Source organism: Neomonachus schauinslandi, chromosome 14, assembly GCF_002201575.2.
Source record: "Neomonachus schauinslandi chromosome 14, ASM220157v2, whole genome shotgun sequence".
Taxonomy (NCBI): Eukaryota; Metazoa; Chordata; class Mammalia; order Carnivora; family Phocidae; genus Neomonachus; species Neomonachus schauinslandi.
The window spans coordinates 17,049,694-17,066,996 of record NC_058416.1 but is presented as its reverse complement, the minus strand read 5'-3'; the positions used below and the strand labels follow the sequence as shown (position 1 = coordinate 17,066,996).

The 17,303-nt window shown below is 49.0% G+C and overlaps 1 protein-coding gene across 1 annotated transcript in view; it reads left to right on the top strand.

Moving 5' to 3' along the window:
- NEDD4L (NEDD4 like E3 ubiquitin protein ligase) overlaps positions 1 to 15,415 on the top strand; it is a 333,752-nt gene extending 318,337 nt beyond the window's left edge. Inside the window, exons 25-31 of the mRNA XM_021686142.1 lie at positions 3,854 to 3,927; positions 6,243 to 6,303; positions 7,661 to 7,720; positions 9,162 to 9,269; positions 10,546 to 10,642; positions 11,264 to 11,336; positions 14,860 to 15,415. Of these exons, the coding sequence (XP_021541817.1) occupies positions 3,854 to 3,927; positions 6,243 to 6,303; positions 7,661 to 7,720; positions 9,162 to 9,269; positions 10,546 to 10,642; positions 11,264 to 11,336; positions 14,860 to 14,962 (576 nt within the window). The 3' untranslated portion in view covers positions 14,963 to 15,415. The remainder of the gene's footprint in view (positions 1 to 3,853; positions 3,928 to 6,242; positions 6,304 to 7,660; positions 7,721 to 9,161; positions 9,270 to 10,545; positions 10,643 to 11,263; positions 11,337 to 14,859) is intronic.
- The last annotated feature ends 1,888 nt before the right edge of the window (positions 15,416 to 17,303 follow it).

Here is a 17,303-nt window from a genome sequence, read left to right as displayed (position 1 = left end):
AGGGGAGGGGGGCTGGAAGGGCTCTTAAGGGGCGACAATGAAAAAAAAGGCCGAGAAACTGCAGAGGGGAAGAAAATGAGTGAAAGGCAGAAACTGGATCTAGGAGGAAAGGTGAGCAACAGACAGGGGGCAAGATCTTGGCCGAAGCTGGGAAGAACCAGACCAAGAGCCTAATGTGGGGGTGGCTCCAGGGGCGGGGGGGTGGGCAGAGGCTCTGGCTCCTCAAAGACCAGGTCGAGGAGCTAGACAGATGACACCTGTAGGAAACGTGAAGAAGGTAGAAGGGCGGTTGACTCAGATGCCTCGGCCCCGTGGCTCGCTTTCATGTCTGCCTGGACCCTGAGGCTCATCCCACAGGGTTTTGTGGGGCACGTGTCCTGTCAGCAGGTGGGTGTTCACCCAGCAATGAGCAGCGCACCCAAGGATGGGGCCAGAGGCAGGCGAACCTGGCTCTGCCCGAGTCCCACTCACTCGATAGGATCCACACAGTTTCTCAGCAGACTCCTCGGACGTTCGACGTAAGGCATCGTTCAACGATCTGGTGGGGGTGTGTGAATTCGGAGCTTTAACCTGCCAAGGAAGAGGGTCTAGATTGAGTCCCATCTCCTCAGAGGTTCCTCTGATCTAACGTATAGTCTTTATGAAGAGGGGTAACTTCGTACTCAGGCCAGTAGACTTAAGAAAGAATAAGGATTTTTCCAGAAGCACATACTGAGCTCCTCCTGTGTGCAGGCGCTGTGTTAGTGTTGTTCATCCCGGGTCCTTGAGTTCAGACACAAGACAACGATGACCCTGGCCCAGAAGCAGGTGTTCACACAGAGGAAGTATGTATTCGGTGTGGGGGAGACGGTGGTGTGGGAGGAAGCCACTCTCCACTTCCTGCTGAGTCTCCGTCTCAGCGAGGAAACGGGGGCAATGGCCCTGCCTCGTGGGGACCGCTCCGTGATTTCCCCCGTGACGAGCCTAACCCTGCACTCGGACCATGGGAAGCGGGCTGTGCCTGGCCCTTGGCAGCCAGTTGAAAACGTGGAATTGGAAGAGCCCCCACTACTTCCCCCTCGGGTGTTGTCAGTGAGGAGCCCGAGCAGGAGAGAACTGGACTGAACTGAGAGACACGGATGGCCAGGCTCTGGGAGCAAGAGCTGGAAACCAGCCTCCTCTGCCTGCCCGTGAGCCCCCAGCACTGCCTCCCCGAGGGACCCGCAGTCAGAGTCACCCACAGAACCAGACGGCTGCCCACAGACTGACTGCTTGCTTAACCTCCTGACGTAACACAGACAGCATGGACCCTTTCTTTTTTCCTTCAAAAACGATGGTATTTGTTTATCTGATTACAAAACATAAAGACTATGTTTAAGTAATAAACATAAAGCCAGTACAATAAAAATCATCCATAGCTCCTACCACCTAGAGAAAATTCACAATTAAACTTTTGATTTCTGTCTTCCAGAATTATTCTTTATAATCACATGCAAACAAGATTTTTTATTTTTACAGAATGAACTTGTACGATACATACACTTCTAACTTAATATATCCCAGCTACCTTTCCGTGTCAGGAAATGTCAAGGTCATCCATTTTGATGGCTACACTGAATTCCATGTCTTAGACCGTATCTTTTCTAACCATGCCCCATTGCTGGGCATGCAGGCTAGCTCGGGATTTTGCTATATATAGGCAGCATAATGATTATAATCTTGGAATATACATTTTGTTGATCTGGCCAATTTCTTTCCCTTGGTATAAATTCTAGAAGAGAAAGTATTATGACAAGGGATGCTGTGCAAATTAAAATTTGATGCCTCTTGCCAAATTATCTTCCCAAAAGGCTGAAGCTATTAGACTCCTACCAACGGTGTAGGGAAGACCGGTTTCTCTGCAGTCAGCAGTGCGGGCTCTCTCCTCCCTTTCACTGGGTGTTGGCTTTTGGAGGCACCAGAGGGGTTTTTCTCTTTGCCCTTCCCCCATGCTCGTTCTCTGAGGTCGGTCTTCTCATTCCAGAGCTCTCTGGAAATTGCAGCTCCTGGAAAAAATTCTTAGTATTGCTGAGCTGTGCTGAAGACCTCTCAGTACCAAGAACTGGGCTTGGATTTATTAACTTGTTCGGTGTGGATCTGACGGGAAAACTCCCATTACTAAAAGGGAACAGGGAGACCATCTTTGGGGGAGAAGAGGAAAAACCATGAGGAGCTTATTTAAAAATGCAGCGGTATAAATGAATACGGTCGGTTCTATTCTAAGAAACGTCCCCACCTCACACGCTAAGCATAAGTGTCCACCATCGTTGAGGATTGCCAGGGCCTCTTGAGGCCGGGCAGGCAATCACAGGGAGAGCCAGGCAGATGGGAGGACAGCCATGGAGAAGGGGAAAGCGGGCAGGAAGGAGGGGCTCAAAGAAAACTAAGAATACGGTAACAGTTGAAATTCACATCGTGGATGGTAGAGAGTTGGATTGACGTTGTAGAGCGTGGAGTTCAGTCATGGGGTGGAAACACCAGATCACTCCCTGAATAAGAGGAAAAGGAGAAAGAAGGAAATGTAAAAGGATTAGATGACCAGTGTGCTTTGACTGAAAACCCCGAACTGGAGCAGCGATCCCGCACATAATCGGGAGACCGTTGGGAGCCAGACGGGCTGCGTGTCTGGGTCACAGAGGCTCCATCTGTCCCGGGCACGTGAGGCCAGCAGGGGAGGCATCGCTGACGGTGGACCCCTGCCCGAGCAGCAGATTTCATCGCCGGTCCGAATCTCTTCTCCCTCATGATGGATGTGACCCGCAGACTTACTCTGGAAAACCCTCACTCTCTGAAATAGCCAGTTCTGCGTAGAAAAGAAAGGGATCCCAGCAGAACATCGATGTGGCTATCTTTGAATAGGAGACTTGTGGGTGGTAATTTTTTCTTTTAAAATTTCTATGAGAGGGGTGCCTGGGTGGCTCAGTCGTTAAGCGTCTGCCTTCGGCTCAGGTCACGGCTCAGGGATCGAGCCCTGCATCGGGCTCCCTGCTCAGCAGGAAGTCTGCTTCTCCCTCTCCCACTCCCCCTGCTTGTGTTCCCTCTCTCGCTGTGTCTCTCTCTGTCAAATAAATAAATCTTTAAAAAAAAAAATTTCTATGAGAGTAAACTTTATTTAAAAAAAAAAAAAAGTCTCTTCCTCCCTTGCTTTCTGCTAGTTATTGCTTTCTACGGCATGATCCTGAGTTAGGGCCGGCCGGAGGCACAGAAGGCGGCCATGCTTGCTTTCAGCCGCTTTGCTCTTAACAGTGCTAGGTGGCCCTGTGGGAGGGAGCTGGTCCAGGCAGTGAGCAAGGAGGTGTCCGGATGCACATAGAAAGCCAGGGTTCTCAGAACAGCAGGTAAATCCATCCCTCAGCCTTGCTGCTTAAGCTGCCCCCCCCCTTTTTTTTTTTTTTAAGTCCCTATGTTTCTCTTTTTTGAAAGAAATTCCATGCATCATCTTTTATGACTATAAAATCTAATTTTCAGAAAGTGCATTAGAATTTGGATTTCGGTAGTCTTGATGAGTGTTCCCTGTCTTTTCTGTTACACGTGATTAATTTCTTGATAAATGAATAGGTGACAAAATGGTGCTCTCCTCCATTGTTGGTAATGTATGAAGAATAATTAAAACTCATAAATAACCTCAAAATAATTCACCTTTGATAACATCTTTAAATGTGTAACATCTCAAAAGTTTAAAAGCCTCGTTAGATATTCTCTTAGACTCAGAGCCCATCTGTTGGAAAGTCTTTCTGAATGAATGTTGCTTATCTTGTTTGGTAAGACATTATTACTCAGTAATGTGCACAGTAACTTCATGATGGTGATTGTTGTGTTATTTTTGCAATTACAGACCTATCAAGTGGATCTGAAGCCCAATGGGTCGGAAATAATGGTGACAAATGAAAACAAGAGGGAATATATTGAGTACGTATACACAGATTTACAACCTTTTATTAAATTGAACAAGCTGTTTGGTTGATGTCCCTTTCTAAAACAGCTCATGCCTGTTGTGGGCACACTTTCAGTAATATGAGTTCCTTTCTGGCTTGGGCTAATAGGAAGTCAAATTATAAGATGGAAAGTTGGGCCTTGTATCATGACTTCAGTGAGCTGCCTTATGAGGGAGTCATAAAAGGAGAAAAAAGTGTACAGTATTGAGTAATATGACAAACATGCTTTTGGAGGATGTGATATGTAGTCTAAAATTGAGATTTGCTGTGTTGGAACATAGTGTCAACAACCAGTGGGGTAAAATAAGGAACAACCAGAAATAAAATATTTCCTCTCTCTGGTGACTTCTTTTCCGTAATGAAAATGTAAGAAAATTGTTAAAATGGATAAGAAAATCCACATATGCAAACACAGTGAATTATTTCTGATATTTATGATTTTCTTAACCCAATCTTAGCCTCAGTGGTGGAACAAAATGTTTAGTCCTTTGGAAATCCAGCTGTTAAGCAATCCTAGGGCATTTATGCTGGCCAGAAGGCCTTTGTCTGTCGGACACATTACACGATTTCCTCTTTGGTACGTATGTATGCTTCACGCACACAAGTCTGGATCTCCCTCACTAGCCCGGGTGCAGGGCTGAGGTCAGCACAGCGGTGTTTGGTGCCCGGGTCCCAGTGTCTGCATTCGACAAGCTGGTTCCCTCCTCCCTGCTCAACGTAATTGGTCAGAAGACTTGAATGTGAAGAATTGGCCTAGAGTCTTGGCATCTTTTAGTGTCCTCTACAAAGAAAAACCCATCCTTCCTAATTAGGGAGAAATGGAGAGTGTTGGAGCCACTCACTACTTAGAGACCCTGACAAAGCATGCTTAGCAGACATGCCCCCTCCCCGCCCGTCCTCACAAGTTAAAAGCTTGCTGTGCTTTTAAAAAAAAAAAAAAAAAAAACCCACCTAGGAATAAGACACTATAGTCCTTACCTGTTCACATTAATTGGCACACTTGTTCTGAATTTGGACAATCTCAGCAGGCTGGACGCCACCTCGGCAGATGCCATGGTCTTCATTTGAAAGTACAGGCTTTGAATGGATTTTTAAAAACACTGCCTCTGAGGGAGGATTAGGGCCTGAAGTCTGAGGGTTTGGACATTTGATCCATGTGGTATATCATCCTTTGCCGTTAATTCCTTTAGGTTTCAGGTTTGCTGGGGGGTGGCCTTGGACAGAGTTGCAGGCGGCTTCACTGGAAAAGAAAGGAGGGTGAAAATCTCCACCCGCCCCCCCCGGCACACGGGTGCCCCTGGGGTGCAGGAAGGCTCTGGGGCTGATGGTTGAGCAGTGCGGTGAAGCCCCAGGCGGCTGAGCAGGGCGTGTGCAGAGGGGCTGGGCCTGGAGGTCCGAAGCCATGGTGGCACCTCGCAGGGAGAGCCCTTTATGGAGGCCTTCGGTCTGTCTCACGACAAAATGCCTTCGCTGGAGTCCAGCATGGATTCACCTAGCATTAGATTCTGCTGTGCCCGAAACATCGCCACAGAGAAAATGGTTTCTGTTCAAGAGGTCTTACCATTAATCCTCCAAATTTTGGCATTAAAGGATTAGCATAAACCATTTTGCTGATAAGTTATGTGTCATTGTTGAAAACAGTATACTGGACACCAGAGCGAAATGTATCACAAAATGTTGTACTAGATACTCCTTTTAAAAACATATGTACGTGTTTAGGGGCGCCTGGGTGGCTCAGTCAGCTGGGCGTCTGCCTTGGGCTCAGGTCATGATCCCAGAGTCCTGGGATCGAGCCCCACATCGGGCTCCCTGCTCAGCAGGGAGCCCGCTTCTCCCTCTCCCTCTGCCTCTCCCCTCTGCTTGTTCTCTCTCAAATAAATAAATGAAATCTGAAAAAAAGGGGGAAAAAAATCTATGTACACGTTTATGCAGAGGTGGGTGTGTGTTTGCGTGAGTTTGCGTGTGCGTGCGCGTGCATGCATGATGCACGTATATATTCACACTCCACGACCTTTTTTATCTCTCTGTCCCCATAGTCCTATCTGTAGGCAACTTTGCCAAACTAAGGCTTGATCGGGGGTTGGGGGGGAATAAATGATCTCTGAGTTTAGGTTCCCAGCTACTCCTGAAAGCATTACTGAATCCAGCGTGCCGTGGTTCTGCACCCTCCCCGTTGTCCGCCACGGTTGGGGTTCCTCTGTTCTCCCCTCCCCGGGTGAGAAGGTGTGAGGAAGCAAATGGGGCTCGCGGTGACGAGGGTGGTTCACTACTCTCCCGTTGCTCCCGCAGCTTGGTCATCCAGTGGAGGTTTGTGAACAGGGTCCAAAAGCAAATGAACGCCTTCTTGGAGGTAAGTTGTGCGCCCTCAGTCCTGGGGTGAGAGAGGAGGGCTCTGGTCCTTGGGGTGGGGATGCTGGTGGCCTGGAGCACTCAGCCACCCTTTCTTCATCGGGTGTTCTCTTGCCCTGCTTCTCCTTGAATCCCTCACAGACTCCGCTTCCACACAGGTGCAGGGAAAACACATTGTCTTCGGCTGGGTTTTTGTCTTAACACCGACCTGTGTTGTGCCAACTTCCTCCTATTAGAGGGTGAAGCAGCCACGCCTCAGATCCAAATATTTAATGTCAGCGATGCTCCCAGGCCCCTAGCAGAGGGTGGCGGGATTCCTCGTTTTACAGAGGGTTCAGTTTGGGGGCACCTGGATGACTCAGTCGGTTAAGCGTCTGCCTTCGGCTCAGGTCATGATCTCAGGGTCCTGGGATCAAGTCCCGCATCGGGCTCCCTGCTCAGCGGGGAGTCTGCTTCTCCCTCTGCCCCTCTCCCTGCTCATTTTCTCTCTCTCAAATAAATAAGTAAATAAAATCTTCTTTAAAAAATGGTTCACTGTGACCAAAAGTAAAACCCCTTTTTAAGTCTTGATAACAGGTTTAGTTATGTAAAGAAAAGGTAGGAACAAGCCCCAAGTGTACATTATAAATTCCCACTGAACCAATGCAGAGTTCTCATTGGGCAACGCTCTCCTCGGCTTGCCCCAGCTCAGTCACCTGCAATAAAGCCCCAAGCCCGGCAGAACACTCAAAAAATTCAGGGACTTGGGGCATAAAATGTGAGTTAGACCTACAAGAGGACAGCAGGTTTCATACTTCATTTACATAAGACACCCGGGAGGCTCCGTGCTGGCCCCACCCCAGGTGATCCCACTTTCAGAAACCAGACACCTGCGAGGCCCAGCAGCATGGAGCATCTCACCAGACCAGTCCGGTGGTCAGTGTGAACCCGGGAACTAGAGCGGGGTCTCTGCGTTCCTCTCTCCCCTCCTGGATCACACCGCCTCCTTATGTAGTTCATCTCTGTGCCTTCAGTACCTTATTTTTAAACATACTCTCTTGCACATTCGTGGCTCATGCGTTCTAGGACATACTGACTCATAGCTATGTCATAAATGGCTTTTGGAATTTGCCTGCCTACAGTAACCCATAGTTTCAGAGGGCTTCTGAAATTGCTCAAATACCTGAACCTTCTAGATTCTCCTCCCTTTCTAAATTTTTACATTGGGACTATGCTGTTTTTATTAGAACTACAGTTATGGGATACTGTCGCTGATCTATAAATCAGCAAAAAATGTGTTTTTTCCTGGCTGTTTTCTCTGTAAAATTTGTCTCTTTCAAGGAAAAATATATCTCAGGGTGACTTTTTTTTTCTTTCAGGGATTCACAGAACTGCTTCCTATTGATTTGATTAAAATTTTTGATGAAAATGAGTTGGAGGTTTGTATTTTAAACATTTTCTGTAAAGTTAGATATTTTTAAATGGTATTTTATTATTCTCTGGCCCATGATGTCCTAGGGAGTAAGCTGGGATGGATTCTACTCTATGTCTCTTATGGGGTGCGTGTGTCGATCTTCAAGTAGGGAATAGTGGAAGTAGTCAGCTGTAGATTACTCACCCAGGAGAGAGTAGTTCTGGGACACACCAGACACGTAGAGGCCCACCGAGCTGGGTTGGGTTCATGGCCAGGAGCACCAGGTAAGGAAAATTGCTTCTGATAGAGTCATGGTTGGGACATCCAGTTGGGGCAGCAGCTGAGATCCTGCACCTCCTCCCCACACGGTGGTAGTCACGTGACCTTGGCCACGACGTGAGCAGCAGGGGCTGTGGAACAGACGTCTCTGTGAACTTGACCTGGTTTATATTGCATAAGGAAGAACCTCAGAAGACAACAAGGTAGTAGCAGGAGGGAGTTTATATTGGATTGTTTCAACTTCTTTGTGTTGACCTAGAGGAAAACCAGCAACTTAAAAAGCACAGGGATCTCTCACCCTGTGTTGTGTTGAGAGAAATAGGAGGAGGAGGCTGTGTCTGGAGAACCTGTCACCCATTTGTCCAGGCCACGTATCCGCTGAACCATGTCTCACAGACTAGCCTTCTGTTCTTCTTCGTGAAATAGAAACTTGAAGACAGATGATGTCAAAATCCTATAGTGTGAGCCCTTGGTTTTATAAGTGGGGAAACTGAGCTGGGGGCAGCAGTTAAGAACCTTCTGGGTTTACCCAACAAGGTTTGGGCACAGTCAGGCCTAGGATCTATTCTCCGCCTTCTGGTTTGCTTCTCCTTCCATTTTTCTTTGGTGCCTCTGCAGGAATATCATGCTCACTTTTCCCCGAGGACTCCTTCCCTGCTTGGGGGTTAGGCAGCAGGAGGAGCCTCAGACTCCGTTGCAGACCCGGTCACTGCATTAGTGCAGGTCTGCACCCACGCACCTCTGGTCAGCGAGCTGGCAGAGAGGAGCTCTGGGCTGCCAGCACTGATTCCCCTGGGGGTCGGGAGACATTTCACATCCTGAGACACACAGGGTCTCAGAAGGGCAAACAGCTGGAGTAACGGGCAGCTGTAAAGGGAGCGCAAGAAAATCTGAGCCCCGGGCCCATGTTGGAGGCGTGGGCCAGAGACAGACGTGGAGTGGCATTTCCACCACGAAAGGCCGTGGCCTGAACACACGTTGGAACTGGGTCCCCCTCCTTACCTGCGCTGCCTCTCTGATCTGAAGGGACAGGAATGTGATGTCCCCGTCATGCGTCTTTAAGAGTTGCCAGCTTACCTGCTTTGCAGATGACAAAATGCCAGTGTTGAGAAAAGGCCATTCCTCCATGGGTGATCTGTGCAGCGTTCACGAGGGCCCCACTCATGTCTGCTCAATCTCCCTCCTAGTTGCTGATGTGCGGCCTTGGCGATGTGGACGTGAACGACTGGAGGCAACATTCTATTTACAAGAATGGCTACTGCCCAAACCACCCTGTCATTCAGTGGTTCTGGAAGGTAAGGCCATGGCTGCCTGGGTGGTCCTGCTCCTCAGCCTCGGTTGGACCCCTGGGGGCAGAAAGCAGCCCTCCCTGCTCTTTGTCCATAACTCTAGTGGAGAGCTGTCCCTGCCTCAGGTCGATCCTTATCAAAGCACTTTGTCCTTCCTTAACCACCTGACTAAAGCAGCTCTCTTTGAGGGACCCACCGAGTAGGATGAAGTAGGTACAGGAGACCGAACTGGCCTGCCAAAGTGTGACTAAGAATGGGAGGCTTCTCAGGGCAAAATGTGCTTTGGGGCTGACTTTTCCAAGATGCCGTTTTTGGTTAAAAAATCATTTTCCCCATTTTATTGGTTAATTCCAACAAACATTTTGCTCTCTTCATCCTTCAGTCAGCGATGCAAATGAAACGTGATTTACTGTCTTAGGGCCAGTGTTTGCCTTCTCTTGAGCTTAGGAGAGAAGTGAAATAGAAATGAGTTGAGTCCAAGGGAGAGACCATAAACTGCCTTCTAAAGAACAATTTCAGGGCATCTGGGTGGCTCATTTGGTTAAGCGTCTGCCTTCGGCTCAGGTCATGGTCCCAGGGTCCTGGGATGGAGCCCTGCATCCAGCTCCCTGCTGAGTGGGGAACCTGCTTCTCCCTCTCCCTCTCTCAAATAAATAAATAAGATATTTTTTTAAAAAATAACAATTCCAGGGGGGAAAAGGGCTGACTGCTTACTTACAAAACTAAGAACTTCTGTAACTTGTTTTAATTTCTAAATCTCTATTATAAAGACTGTTTCAAGTGCCAGCAGTAGTGGAGAGAGAGAAAATGTTAAAAGCAGACTCTTCAAAGCCCGGTCCACGGTCTGCTCAGTTCCTGTCCTGATTCAGATGTGTAGCATGCACGGGGTATTGTAGGGGCCTATCCTGGCCTCTGTTTTTCTTTTAATAAAACGTTCTCTTTAGAGAATTTGTCTACAGTCTGAAATGTCACACCGTAACCCAGGTTTCCCTGGTGTCGGCGCTTCTCGCCCCCACACACATGAGCTCGGTGCCACCAAAGAGTTCGCTTTGTATTTCATTTCTTTTGATCTATTGGCGGAAGAAGAAAAAGACATTGTGATCCCTCTTAGTCTCTGAGATGACACAGGTGGTATTCTGGTGCCCATTAAAAAAAAAGACTCCGTTTTCAGTCACCTGTCTCGGTCTGACGCCGCGGCGTTGACGATGGGGTCCCGCGTGTCTGCGTTAGCGTGTGCCGGGTGTCCCACGGCGCTCTAACCACCTTCTGCCCCCGGCCCTAGGCTGTGCTGCTCATGGACGCCGAGAAGCGGATCCGGTTACTGCAGTTTGTCACGGGGACGTCCCGAGTACCTATGAACGGCTTCGCCGAACTTTATGGTGAGCGGGGCCCTGTGCGACTCTCCGCTCTCCTCTTGCGACTTGGCAGCCAGGCGTCCGCTGTGGCCCGGCGAGGCTCGGCCCCCCAGGCGCGCGTGTCCCCTGCAGGTCCCGTGCGGGATGGGGGGGCGCTTTCGGGTTTGTACAGAGACCAGTTGGTCTTTAATGTTTTTCTTGTTTTGTATTGTGGTGTATCTTGAAGGACTCCGTACCTCCAGGAAACCGAATTGCTCCGTGCTTACTGTAGAGATGTTAGAGAATCACTCTTTCTGCTCTGCATAGTAAAAGTCAAGCTTCTTTCCTCCCCCCGAAAGGAGCTTTATGTGTAAGCTCGCGGGGTTCGGCAGCGACGCTGTACCTGTCTGCACCCCTGCATGCTCTTTGATGTGGCGCGCCTGCAATCCAAAGTGATGCGGGGTCCATGCCCCCTGAGGCTGTGCGGGCCTCTTGCTTCTTCCCCAGCAGATCTTCACTACTGTCTGGGAGCCAGGGAGGGGGTCTCCGGCTCCCCCTGGGCACGCCCGCCCACCTTCTTCCCTTTCCCTGAAGCCCCACCTTGGCTTTGTTGTCTGCCTGCCTCGACAGTGCTTGGCATTTATTTATTTCTCTGTCTTTGTCTAGGTTCCAATGGTCCTCAGCTGTTTACAATAGAGCAATGGGGGAGTCCTGAAAAACTGCCCAGAGCTCACACATGGTGAGTGTCAGAAACACACAGTTGTCCACAAAAAGGGTTTTAAATACTTAGCCGGGGCTGATGCTGGGCTGGAGGTCACAGAAGGCTATGTTGCCTGCCCACGAAGAGCAAAGTACGAGGTGCAAGTGATGGCGATGAAATATAAGTTGTAATGCTGATAAAACTCAAACCAGGGTCTGCATGGACCCGGTGTATTTGTCTCATAAAGGCTTAACCCCCCCCCCCATGCTGTGGGGGGAGTTCCTCCTCGAGACCCCATCATTCCTAGAAGCAGAGATTCCACTGTGTATTCACTCGACATGGAAATGACTGTTCTCAAACTCTGTAGACAGATTGGATTTTTACTCCAACCTTAAGTTGGTTTTTATCCCCAGAACTTGGGATAAAATTCCCTGGAGAAACTTTGTTTTAAAAGATCTCTTATGGGGGCCCCTGGCTGGTTAGTTTGTTCAGCGTCGGACTCTTGATTTCGGCTTGGGTCATGATCGCAGGGTCGTGGGATCGAGCCCCGCATCAGGCTGCACACTCAGCAGGGAGTCTGCTTGTCCATCTCCCTCTGCTCCTCCTCTTTCTCTCTTTCTCTCTCTCTCTCTCTCAAACGAGTAAATACAAAAAATATTTTTTAAAAAAAATAAAAGGCAAAAATAAAATAAAAGGCCTCTCATGGCCATCAGTAACCCATACATCTCTGGAGTTCAGCAACAGTACGACTGGCTGGAGGAGCATGAGAGGTGTGACAGAGGCCCCGTCCCCCAGGGTCAGCGGCAGAGACAGGTGTGGAGCAAGGCAGCCCTCAGGCCTCCAGGAGGAGGGGCCTCCTGTGTCTCTGAGGAGTCCCCTAAACCCAGCAGCTCTTGGGGGAGCTCTGAATGATCCAAGCGCCTGTGTGCCTTGGGTTGGTTTCCCCCCACAGGCTTTTATTTCTTGCTCTTAGAAACAGGTGGAGGTGGGCCGTCTGGAAAATGGTGAGCCTACAGTCCTCCTCCTCCTCACCTCACTGCTAGAGAGCCCACTCTGGGCTGCACAATGCAACCGAACACTCGTCGTGGGAAATGCCTCCCCACCCTCGCAGTACCTAGGAGAGAATTATCATGAAACTGTATTTGTGGAAAATTGGCTGTGGGAGGTTCTTTTGATTCCCTCGCCTTGCCAGAGAGGAAGCATTCCCCGTTTATACCATTCACAGGACTCTGAATGGCAGGAATATGGTCCTTGCCCATCCGACTCTTGAAAGCAAGCTGACCCCAGCTAAAAGTGGCGGATCTCCCAAGCGGCGATTGCCGTCCTTCTCTGCCTTTCTTCTAGAGGGAGAATGTGTTGCTAGTTTGGAGCTTTTATTCCAAACAGTATCTGAGTCAAGTGTCATTTTCTGGGTTATGATAGTCTTCGTTTGGGGGGCATTTGGTACGGAGCCGGGCCCCGGGCCTGCTGGGATTGATGCACAGCTCCCAAACTCAAGGTCTCGTCATGAGAAGGCAGAGTGAGAGCTGACTGGTTGGGCCCAGCTGTCTTCTGCGGGCCAGGCATGATCAAATCTCTCTGGTGGCCTCAGGGCGCTCTGGCGTTCTTTCCCCTCAGCAGCGGGGAAGCCCGCCCTGTGATCACGCAGCTCCCAGATTCCCAAAGCGCAGGATTGGGACTCAGCTCTGCCAGAACCAGAATCTACACGCTAACCCTGCACCGAGATCTGCTGCCTCGGTTGATACAGTTCACTTTCTTGGGAGGCTCTTTGAGGAGAACCAAGCAATCGAGTGTCCAGCCCATGTCCCTCTGTGCCCCTATGGACAGATGTCTTACTGTTGAACTTCTGTTCCCAAGTCCACATACTTGGGTCACAACTAAAACCTGGTGCTGCCCAGATACGGCCTCTGAATTCAGTGGTTCTCAACGTCGGCTGCACATTGGAACCTCCTAGAAAGTTTTTTGTTTTTTTTTTAAATACGGGTGCCAGGGTCCTGCCCCCAGAGATGTGGACTTCGTGGGTGTGGTGTGTAGCCTGAGCTGTGGGATTTTCAGAACTCCCCACGTGGCTCTGGCACAGACAGCTGGAGTTGAAGATCCCTGCCCTTCCCTAGGACGAAGGTCTGCCCACGGGAGGAAAGCAGCCCCGGGGGCTCTTACCGGAGCCTCTGTGCTTCTCTGTGAGTCACAGCGTCTTCCTGCCAGTGCTCCCCATAGATGGCTGCCGCCCGCTGAGCAAGGGCGCTGGGCGCGGGCTGGCAGGGGCCACCCGTCCTCCCGGCCCGGCCCCGGCCTGTGCTGTCCAAGAGGAACAGAGCTTTGCTGGCTGCTCACAGCAACAGGGCCACCACCGAACGTCAGCTGGAGATAGGCCTGATTTCTTCCATGTTTTATGAAAAGATAAAATTGGCCGTTAAGCTTCAGAATACAAACCTGACTTAGCAGGAGAGCGAGAGCTAGCGTACTTTCCATAAACCTCGCAGAGGTGATTATCAAGTGTCTGAGGTGGAAAGGGCTTCATCTCACTGTTTAGCCAAGATCAGTCCTTGGATATTTAAAATTACACTTTACAAAGAATCACAGAGCCGCCTGCTCTTTGGACGAGACTAAAAATGACCTCCTGAGGCCCGCACTTCGTCCACGTGAGGAAGTGAAGCCCATGGAGACTACGGAGGCCACTCAGCTGGCTAGTGCCAGGCCCGAGCCAGACCCCTGCCCCCCAGCTCGTTCACACTTGGCAAGCACTTGCTGTGGTCCACGCAGGGTCCTAAGCACTTGATGTGCTTGAACTCCTACGATCATCATGGTGATTCTTAGCAGAGGGTCGTAGACAAGGGGAAGATGGTCACAGATCCTGGAGAAGGCACCACCAGGCCCCCTACGGATCCCCGGCCCTGGACTATGAAGGACCAGCTGCAGTTGACACGAAAGCCACCTTCTGTGACAGGCTCCCGTTAAGTGCAGTCTGCAAAAGTGAGGTTCTGTCTCACGTTTGAGAGCATCAAGGAACTGAAAACCCTTTTAGGCGTCGCCTTCAGGGTTCCTGGGTTCCCGAGAAATGTGGGGACTTGTTCTGTTCATATTTGGAATCACAGGTGACTATCTGGAAGTTACTAATCCGGAAAAGCGCTTGGCGTAGGATCTAGTGTAGAGTAAGTGAGAGCATTCCAAATAGACTCAACCTTGGTTCATCCCAAACGTGTAAGTGCTTGGTGTTCGAGGGTCTGGAACTCGGCATGCACGTCAGGGACCTCCCCTCTCGGGCCTCCCTCCCCCCCGCAGCTGGGCCTTTCCCGGCCCCACATCTAGCTGTGGTAGAGAGGTTTTGTGGCCTATCAGAAAATTCTCATCTCTCGTCCGTAGGTTATATAACCTCTTTGGCGTGGACAGTTTCATTGCTGGTATTTATTTTTGATGACTCGAAATTGTTGCTGAAGACTTGCACATCCTCTTGCTCAAATACCAAATGCCTGCTTCGCCCGCCCCTCCCCCAACCAGGAAACGTCATGACCACAGGGTAACAAGGATGGCCTTTGACCTGTACTTTCTGTTGCTTCTGCAGCTTTAATCGCCTTGACTTACCTCCATATGAGACCTTTGAAGATTTACGAGAGAAGCTTCTCATGGCCGTGGAAAACGCTCAAGGATTTGAGGGGGTGGATTAATCGCTCCCCGCCCGGCCTCCGGGTGGTTGGTCGTCCAGCAAGTCCTGCTTGCACTTTTGCATTTGCCTAACAACAGACTTTGCAGAGACCGGGTGGAAAGAGGAGCCGCAGGTGTGGCTCCTGGAGCTGAGCCTTCTCGAGCCTTCGCCCGCGACTTGCCCAGGTTCAGACGGGGGAGCCCAGTCCCAGGTCGAGTTCCTGCATTTTCCACCACGAATTATCAACTGGTTGATGTGTACACTAATTACATTTCAGGAGGACTTAATTCTATTTATGTTGTGCCTCTGTAGGCAAAGCCCTTAATAAATATTTTACATACTTTATAATGACAATGAATGGAATTAATCATCTACAGGTATAGTATTACAACTCATGTTTACTTTTTAAAATGATTTAGATCGATTTTCAGATTTTATTTCATTACAATTAAAGATGTCTCGTGTACTTGGAAAAGTGAGCATATTTTTTTTTGTATTTGAATTTCATACCAGGTTTAATGTCAGTGACTTTTTTTTTTTATTTTGGAAGTACTTTGAGCACCCTCCCCACTCCCTGCTTCATTAGAATTGGAAGACTGATTTTTGGCCAAAAACCTTCTACAAACAAGTACTTTGAGAGCATTTAAACTATAACATTAGGCATAATGATAATTTTCTCCGTGCTCAAAATGCAAACAAACTGGATATTACTTTTTTTTTTTGTACAAATTTAGCATATAGCTGCAGGCTGAGAGAATTGTAACATAGCATGACAAATTCGGTGTTGACTTGAAGGACTCACACCATTATTCCTTAGAAGTAATTACGTGTGCCAGAACACCTTTGGGACAGGGTTGGACTATACTTTCTCAGAAGAGAAATTACCTACCCCTCCCTGATGCTGTACAGCCCTTCTCTTCTCACCTTTTCTTCTTTGCTGTTCGTAGTGGAAACATTTGAATGAACCTTGGCACCGCTTGATTTGAAACTGTGGAAACCAGAGATCTGTTTCATGTCTTATTTGTACGCGTTGGCTAATGGTCGCTAAATAACCAGTTTTTTGTCCTAACTGCACCAATTCTGAAGGCACTTTATGTACGACATGGAGGTCCTATCTGGTTTTGTTGATGTTTTGTTTTTTTACCGTAGACATTCAATGTGATGATTATTTCTTCTCCCTGCACACATCTTTCCGGTGCAATATCTATCAGTTTTGACTCTGGCTGCTGGTGTATAAAACCCGGCTGTAAAGCTGAGCCTACAGACCCCGTCCTCACCCATTGTTCTGTGATTGCGGGGCAACTACCAAGATTCATTGAATGCACACTTCGTCTAACCGGGTTTTGTCCCCTGGAACATGTTGCATGCTTCGCCACTGTGTATTGCCTGAGTGGTGTCCGTTCTGTGCTGGACTGAAAAGTGAGCGGGAACTTGGACTTGACCCCCGCGGTTGGTTGGGCCGTTGGGCTGGCCGTGGCGGGGATGGAGGGTTCCGCGCGCTTGGATACTTTGCCGCTTGTGAGTGTTGGTCGCAGAATTCCGTGGTGTTTTGAGAGAAAGCCTGAGGGCAGCCTGGGAGTTCAGCAGCCCTGCTGTCCTTTTAACCTGTGCTGTCCTAAACCCTGTCGTGACAGTCAGGGGGCTGTAGAGATTCGATCTCTTGCCGGTGATAAGACAGAAAATCGTGGTTTTGGGGCCTCCCCGTTGGTTATGTAAGAAGGACCTTTTGGTGTAAGAAATTCATTGTTACCCAGCTCTGGGTGGCTTGTGAAAAACCATGAATGTTCGTGGTTATAAGTGAGCCGTCTTAAGAGGTGCAAAGGTCGGAGGTGTCTGAGAGAAGGTGGATTTCTACAGAGGTGAGGACTGGCTCCCTTTTCCTATTGATTTACAAATATCCAATAGTGATCAGAGAACGTAGAGGTTGAATAATTGGAGAAAAACACAATGCTCAGTATTTTTCTCTATTTGTGGGATTTTTTTTTCTCCCTTCAGTCAATATATAACAAATGTCTCATGGCAAAAACCCCCATCATGTGGCCCCTCCTGGTCCAGAGGGCTTTCTTTCTAGGACTCACACCAAAGCCAATGCCTGGACGGATTCTCAAGAGTGATCATGTCCTTACAGGGGAGAAAGCCCACGATTCTAGTTGAAGAACTGGGATTCTGTCATTTTGTAAACCGTATATTCAAAAAATCAAAATATTCTGTGTAATTGCAAATTAGGCAGTGTTAAAAATATGAAAGAAAAATCCATCCTAAGATCATTTCCGTGCCAGGAGCAGATGGGAATTGTCAAACTATACCCCTATGAATACTTGAAAGACCGTAATTGTGACTGACCGTCCAGTGCGTCTACCACT